The sequence below is a fragment of the Lolium rigidum genome, chromosome 5, assembly GCF_022539505.1.
Source record: "Lolium rigidum isolate FL_2022 chromosome 5, APGP_CSIRO_Lrig_0.1, whole genome shotgun sequence".
Taxonomy (NCBI): domain Eukaryota; kingdom Viridiplantae; phylum Streptophyta; class Magnoliopsida; order Poales; family Poaceae; genus Lolium; species Lolium rigidum.
Window position 1 is genome coordinate 26,313,264 of NC_061512.1, and position 8,447 is coordinate 26,321,710.

General features: G+C 41.5%; 1 protein-coding gene and 1 pseudogene across 1 annotated transcript; both read right to left on the reverse strand.

Annotated features, from left to right (window-relative positions):
- Positions 1-2,023: 2,023 nt before the first annotated feature.
- LOC124655768 (disease resistance protein TAO1-like) lies at positions 2,024-3,691 on the reverse strand. Its single transcript, XM_047194616.1, has 3 exons — positions 3,668-3,691; positions 2,321-3,351; positions 2,024-2,180 (listed from the first exon to the last, which is right to left on the reverse strand). Exons 1-2 carry the CDS (start codon positions 3,689-3,691, stop codon positions 2,350-2,352), a joined length of 1,026 nt encoding a protein of 341 aa, XP_047050572.1. The 3' UTR covers positions 2,024-2,180; positions 2,321-2,349.
- On the reverse strand, positions 3,294-6,745 carry LOC124655770 (annotated as a pseudogene).
- Between the last annotated feature and the right edge of the window lie 1,702 nt (positions 6,746-8,447).

Sequence of the window (8,447 nt, forward strand, 5' to 3'; positions counted from 1 at the left end):
AATATAATCTCGCACAAAAGTGGTAAAGATGACAATTTGTTACTCGACGGCCAAATTGATTATTAGAGCTAGGTACGTAGAAGGAAAAATCAAAGAGATCAATCAAAATTTATTAGTACTTTAAGTGGAATTCATATCAAAGGTTTAGGGACAAATGTACTTTTTGTACGAAAAAGTTCATGCCTAGTAATTCTTCATATAGAAACAAAAGAATATGTCAGACTTAAATATTATGATAAATTCAAATATAAATTGGTAGTGGAAAACTACACCAGGTTACATTGTCCATTTGATTTTGGAACTTAATATTACTTATCCAATGTCACTTCTACATTCAAGATCAAGTTTGAAGTCAGGTCATCAACATGTATATATCCCTTGCCACATCATCGTCTAAATCTACAGAACTCCATAAAGAGACTACTTCCGTTACATGATGTAAGACTTTTTTGGATGGAGATTGTGCGATGTTGAGAAATATCACACCTTCCACATACTGTTCATAAACAGCTACAAAGCAAATTGATTTATTGACAGCAACTGAAATATTAATATTAATGAAAAATAAGAATATAATAATGTCATTAAGTTAGAATTACCTAGCCTGGTACTTGGGAATCTTTCAAGATTTTAATGAAAATGCACATAGAATAAACAGTCTAACATCAGATAAATTGACGGTGCTAGATGATTCAATGTCAGCCTATATTTCATTCTTGTTGAATCTGAATGGGCCGACTTGTTGCAGAGAAAAACCAGGTACAGCACATAGAATGATAGAATATGGTACCATTGTAATCATGTACAAATCAACAAATGTATAATACCTTATGGTGTACTGACATGTCTCTTGCATAACATAAAACCGTATAACCTGCAGCAAAAACATCAATTTCTGAATGTTCCCAAAGATTTCTATACATCAAAGTTCAAATGCAGGAAGACTAAAATTAACCATAAACATCAATTACAGGGAAGTATGCAAAGCTCGATTGCAGAGAACAGAGGAAACAATTTCCTGCAACATACCTGAGTCTTAGATTCCTTTATGTGTATGTATAGTTTGGCAGACCTTTTTTCTGCATTTTTTATCTTCCGAGTTTCCATCAAAAGGAAGTGCAAACGTACATGAAAATACTCCCGAGATACATGCAAAAATAACACTCTAATAGCCCAGCTGTAGAACATATTGGTTGTTAAGCAGAAATACAACTGAGGAGTACTGGGATTGGGGGAATCGGGAGTTCTAGACTAACCTCAATTATACACCGGAGGTGAAGATGGCATCACCAGATCCATCCCATCTAGCATGTGCGGCACCATTAAGTGATAAATGTGAATCAGATGGTGGAGATGGAAAACCATCCAGCAAATTAGCTCTCCAGGGGAGGACTCTGACGAATCAAAAATTACCTTAGGGTGGAGAGAGATGTTTGGAGAAGAGAAGGGCGGCTCAAGGTGCTGTTGAGATTCCGATCTGGGGGAGGGTCTCAGCCACGCATAATATAATCAATTCGGAGGGATTTGACCAAGCGGCAGCTACAATCCAACAAAATCAAATCAAATTGGGTGGGTGTGAGCAAAAATTCGAGTTGAACCTGTCATATTAAGAGACATGTCTTGGGGGAGAAGTAAATTGGGAGCGGCCAACTCCCACAGCCGAGGCGCAAGCAGGCGGCCGCGCTTGCTGTCGATGGCAAGAGCGTGTAGGCTTTTAACATGGAGGCGGCGACGATTGAGTTGAATCGAGTTGTTTCTGGTCGATGAATGTTGGATGCCTCGAGCGATTTCATGAGCATTTGTTGCAAGGAGTAGTGGGGGAGCGATTTCATGAGCATTTGTTGCAAGGAGTAGTGGGGAAGCCGTGCGTCACGGCGAAGGGCTTCTGCCGTGTCGGCCAGCCGAACATAATCGCCCCGTACAGCTGCTAACAATGCGGGAAGGTGAAATTTGTTAATAAGGCTACGTGGCTTGCTGTGAGATTAGGAAAATGGGACCATCTATTAAGAAAGAGAAGATAACTATGAAGAATTAGAGAGACTTCCTTTTCTTCCGGTAAGAGGAGAATCTGCCTTGTAGTTTAGTGGCTTCAGGGATAAGGAAACTGCCTTCTCTTCCCATATGTCTTCATGTTATCGTGTTCCATACAGAAGAAAGTAATCAACGCATGGATCAATAAACTGCATCGAATAAAAATCTTCTTCCGTAAAAACAAGACATGAGATCTAGATAAGCTGTGGCCACCGTACATCACAAGAGTGCAGAGAAGTAGGAAAAAAATCTCGATAATAGAAATAAAAATCTTTGTAAACCTACGTACCTTGGGGAAAGAGTGACTCAACTCTCCAGTTAGGATGGAGGGGTTCTGAGTATGTCCTTCATCTTAAGACACAAAGTAACCTTCACGTACTCTATTTTCGCAATGGCCTCTTCGCCACCAATTGACTCAAGGTTTGGACAACTCGTAATAGTTAATCTCTTCAGTGATAGGAGATTACTCTGCCAAACGTTGCCTGGAATGGACTTTATACCCTGACAATGATGAATATTCAGTGAAACGAGGAACCCTAAATTTTGCAAGCAGCTGGGAAACACTATGGAGATATCCCGACAATCATTGAAGGAGAGTATCTGGAGGGATGATGGTAAAACCAACCCTCTCTGCCAGTTCACACGTGGGCACCACTTAACTTCAAAATCCTTGAGAGAAGGAAAACTCACGAACCTTTCACCCGGCATAGACAGTAACACAGGGCATCCTGAAACAGTAATTTTCTCAACAGCAGGTAGATCTGCAGTTAGGAAGTCATCAAGGGTTGGCAGTTTGACACAACCGTAGAAAGTGATGGAATCAAGAGATGGAAATGCTCCAATGCCACCAGTTCTAATTGATGTAAGATATCTGCAGTCTGAAATGCGCAACTCCCATAGAGCTGGAACACTCAGTATGATGGTGTCACAGTCGCTGGAGAATGCAAAGTAGGTGAGCGAGCAGCAGTTGATGTTGTGTGCAAGATTCCCAGAATTGAACACCTTGAGGCTCCTGAGGTAGGGCTCCACAAAACGCTGGGAGCAGATATTTGGACAATTAACCACCTCCAATTCTTCAAGGCATGCACTGCCAGTTGCTACTGATACTAAACTCGTGCAACCATCAATTTTTATTTTCCTGATGGTTGATACTGAAGCTGGATCCAGAAAATCGTGGAGGCTTACTATATTTCCGCATCCGGAAATGGTTAAGTCTCTCAAGGAGGACAAAGTACCAGCGATGGCATCATTGCTCTCAAGTGTATCATTTACATTATGTTCTGTGAGACCCTGGAAAATGTCCGAGCTGAGTTCTCGAGCCTGCCACAATTTTCAAAGCTCAACGTTGCTAACCTGGGGAAATTCTGTGGCTGGAACCAGCTTGGAAGAGAGACACCTGGATAACCAGAAATAAACAGATGTTCTAGACTGGTAGAAGGTTGCAGGACTTCAAACACCTCTGTCCCACTGTGATTCGGCAAAATCGAGGTCGTTGAGGAAGACAAATCCAGATGGAGAGTGTGGAGACATTTCTTATTCTTCAGTTTGGCTTCTGCTGCCTCCTCCTTGCTTATAGCACCAAGGTTATGTATTCTCAGTTTACGAAACTGGTTCATATTCTTTATCAATCTAATACCTTGTCCTTTCCCATAAACTGCATCAAGCTCTAGTTCACCCATTGGATATTGAATCCCTCTAGATTCAAATCTCTGTAAACTGATCTACTTATTGAAGTCATTGGGAAAACTTTCTATGTTGCACTTCTCAGCATATAATCTCTGCAGATTATAGAGGCAACAGAATTCTGATGGAAGGCTGCTCAAATTACATGCTCTGGTGATCTCAAGGTACCGAAGATGTTTTAGGTTGCCAACACTATTTGGTAATTTATTTATGGAGGCACAAAGAAGCACACGCATACGCTTAAGTTCACCAAACCAACTGCCAATTATAGAATCTACACTGTCCATTTTCATATAAAACTTGCAAAGTATAGTACGAAGCTTTGCATGCTTGCGTAGGCTCACCAAGTGGGAACTGTCAAAGTCTTTGTTAATGATTACATACAGATGACGGATATTCTGAGGAACATTTTCGAAGTCACTTACACTTTTTATGATGAAGCAGTCGTGAACTGAAACTAGTTGCGCCATGTCATGTAGCAAGTCATGAATTACATACGAACCAGCGACTTTTTGAAAGAACGACCGATTGAAAAGGTCTTGAAAGTACTGAGAGGCAATATCTATAAGTGGGGTGTCGCCTTGAGGTTCCACAAAGCCTTCTGCTACCCAGATTTCAGCCAAACGGTCCTTTTCGAAATTGTGATCTTTCGGGTACACATCACAGAATGAGAAGCATCTTTTCAAGTGGAATGGAAAATACATGTAGCTCAGCCGAAGGGCCGGCAAAATATCGGTCTCCTTTTGTTTCAACTCCCAGAGTTCACTCTCTAGTATATTTTTCCAGTGTGGTGTATCAAGGTTCATTCTTAGCAGTCGTCCAAGAGTTATGGCGGCTAAAGGAGAACCCTTTAACTTAGGAAGTATGCTTCTACCAATCCGCTCTAAATCAGGACTATTGTTAGAAGTCTAAGACCCAAAAGCGCAGAGTTTGAAGAAATCCCAAAATACACCATCTGTCAAACCATCTAACAGGAACGGCTCCATTGTGCGCACTCCATCAGCAACTTCTGGGGATCTTGTGGTAACAAGCATCATACTTCCATGTATGACATTTCTGAAAGGTGCACAAAACTTCTCCTAGCGCTGCCCACTTTCCTTCAAGGCATCATCCCACTCGTCATCAACTACAATCAAGAACCTTTTATTGCTCAAATTCTCAGAAAGAGCACGCTGAAGAGAATCTAAATGATCAACATTTGCCTGTTTTCTGGTTGATGATTGTATGACATCGTTTGTTAATCTCTTTACATCAAAGTCATCTGCACAAATCCAAATTATCAAATCAAAGTAAGTCTTCACTTGTCGATGATTGCATATATGTTGGGTCAAAGTGGTTTTCTCAATGCCCCCCATCCCTACTATTGGCAAAACAGGAATAGCTTGTACTCTTGATTCATTACTAACTTGGTTGCTTGCTGGAGTGCTTGTTGAACCATTGGCTGTGCTACTTGCCCTCTTACGTTTTGGGGGCCCCTTCTGTTATTTTGAGGTATACCGAGCAATCCCATTACCTGCTTCAGATCCCTATCACGACCAAACATTTCTTTACTTGTTGAAGCGATAGTATCTGGCCTGACCGATTTGTCGAACCCTGGTGTGACTTCATGCAACCCGGGAATCTGATTGAGCCTACAAAAAATGTCATTCAGCCTCTCTTGGATATCATTCACTTTGTTCAAGCTTCCTTGAATTGTGGTTTTATAGAAGTCAGCAAAAGCAGAGTGAGTTGTGTTACCTCACATTCAGCTCGCAGGGCGGAGACGAGGGGGGGCTGCCCCCCCCCCCTATGGTCATGATTTTCCTTTGAACACAAACCATGGCAGCTCCGTATTTGTATGATTTTAGTTAGTTCTGCCCCCCTCATTCTAAGATTGCCCCCCTTATACTTCATTCCTGGCTCCATCCCTGTCAGCTCGTGCCATCCGAACTCATCAAGAATGTCATCAGCATCATAGACATCATCTTTGAGTATAGGAAGGAGCTCAGCCACACAGTTTTTGTGACTCCTCCACTCTGCTCGGTCGATAAGGCCATACATTGCAGGAAGAGTATCCCTGAGACGTTGTAGGCTTCTTTGCAAATGCGACACTTCATCTTGAATATTTTTTTCCTGCGTTGCAGACAACCGGGAGCGCAGAGATGAAATAGAAGATGCAGCCCACTGAAATAGGTTGACGCATTCATTGATGCCACTAATTAACCCAATGGCCGTTGGTACGAAACATTGATTTTTTCCATCCTGTGGACAAACAATGGATTCATTCAGGAATCTACAAGCATTTACTTTGTTCGTAGTAATACAAAAATCTTCTCTATCTAAATAGGAGACTCCCACTACAAGATTTCTCTCAACATGCAAGCTATACACATCAGCAAGTTTCTAATTGGTCCACGTCACTCTTTCATGCTACGTGCTGAAGCCGTGTCATTCCATGCCATTAAGAAATCTAAGAGCCACCACCTTCATTAATTCCATCGTGAAGCGGCACTGAGTGCCAGATCAGTTTCCTCCGCAGTGCTGTTCTTTTCGTCTCCTAGCTGCCCGCATTGGCGTTTCGTCTCCTAGCAGCCCGCATTGGAAACGCACCGAATCGGGACTTAATAAGTGAGGCAGGTGATCAGGCGGCCGCATCTTTACTCCCATCTGCCGACCTCCCAACTCATCCTATAAACTGAACAATTCCTCGCTTACATTCCGTCAAACTCAGCGAGCAACATCATCCATTGCATCACTAGAAGAAGACTGCGGCGGACGGACATGTGCACCGGCTGCACTGCGTTTGTGCTTCCATCTGCCGTGCATCTCAAGAAGAAGGAAAAGCTCCCCAAATTGAGCTCTAGCAAGAGCGCGGACGACCCCTTCATCATCATCCACGTGCCTGCTTCCCATCGAGCTTCATCGTCTTGGCGGCAACTCGGCATCCCTGTCCAGTTTTGTGGTGACTGTTGTCGTCCATGACGGGCGGCGGCGTGGGCTGGAGGTCGCTGTCTTCCGCCCAGCATGACGCCTCACGCTCAGTACAACCCATATGCTCTCGCTTTGTCATCCTTCATCAGGAGGTGATTTCTTTTGCTCGGGTTGTCCTCTGACAGTGTGATGCTTAGATTGAGGTGTAGCCCATCTCCATTACTCCACGTTGTACCTAGAACCTCAGTAAACACAATCGTCTTGAGCAGATTAGCACCTCCTTTCTCCTCCGTTGATCCTCGCTTCATTTTGCCGATGCAGCACACCACAGGTACCTGAAGGAGGAAGACGAGGCCCTTACCACTGAACCTGATTTTTCTCTTCATGTGTAAGTTTTGCAGTTCGAAACCAACCATGTTCGTGCAGTACATCTTCCCCTTTCATCTTCCGTATTCTTAATTCTAAATTGTCATGTGCAGAATCCCAGTTACTGTTATTAGAAATTAAAGACGCTCTATAATATATTTAGAATTAGTTGGACAATCACGCTCAAGCAATTTACTCATCTTTTATTTATTATCTTGCATTATTGTAATTTGTAACTCCGCCAGGATTATATTCAATGAACTGCCGGGCTGCCGGCTTATGCATTTCATTGTGATTTTTTTGCAGTTAGAAGAACACCAAAAACGGAGAGGAGTCAAGTGATTAGCCTTCACTCTGGTTTGTATTGTCTGTGGCAGCTTCATAACAAGAGAATCTGCAATGTCAGTAACATTCACACATGATTTATGTTACCTCCACATGTAATCGATCTCAGCATTGCATTGGCAGTCTTTCTGGATTTGCATTGCAACATCCAAGAGTAACCCACTTGGACTAAAAATTCTACATGCCTATTTCAGCACAGCTAACAATATACATTAGGACCATTTAAAAGAACAATATATATCATGTACATTATCACCTCCAAAAGGTTGCAGAAGTTGCGGTTTATGCATCCTTAAGTTGCAGCAGATCTTCTGGAAATAGTAGCAATTGATCTACAAAAATATCTTGCTAGATGCGCATTCACTATTTGTAGCTGCCTAAGGAGGATCTGCAGCCATTCATCTACAGATCTACGGATTCAAAAAATAGCATATTACGGTATTTGTACTTGCGATAAACATTACTATATTCTTAGAAGACACTGCCGTATATGCACCCATTGCTCAAATCATCGCTTTTGTTTCCCCTTTGTAGATTAAATAGGAAACTGTGAAACAACAAAGATATAGACTGTCACTATTTTGTAAAATGAAGATGACTAGCAGCAAATATAACCTGTCAATATTTTGCAAAATGGAGATGACTAGCAGTAAAAATAATAATAACCATCTGCAATATGTTATTTTCCCTTCCAATTTAATTTGTCTGATAAATGTTTTGTGCACACACCGTTACATAAAATGTTTTGTGCACATTACAATTGGTATCCATGTTTTCTTGAAAGGTCAAACAAATATATAACATGTATAATTTATCGAACAAAATGTAGTGTCGATCCTATTTCAAAATCATGTGAATCCTTCACTCCAATACTTGATTATGGACCCATTGTTGCTCATAGCGATGATAATATCTTTTCATTTACTGTATTATCATAGTGTTCTAAATTTTGTAATCACAAAATTATTTGCAACTCATTTCCGCTGCAACGCGCGGGGAATCATCTAGTTATAACAATAGGACAAGCCAGAAGTTGTGATAATTATCTTCTCCAAATATTTTCAATAAATCTAATAATTCCTTTGGTACAAATAATTTTTACAAGTACTGAA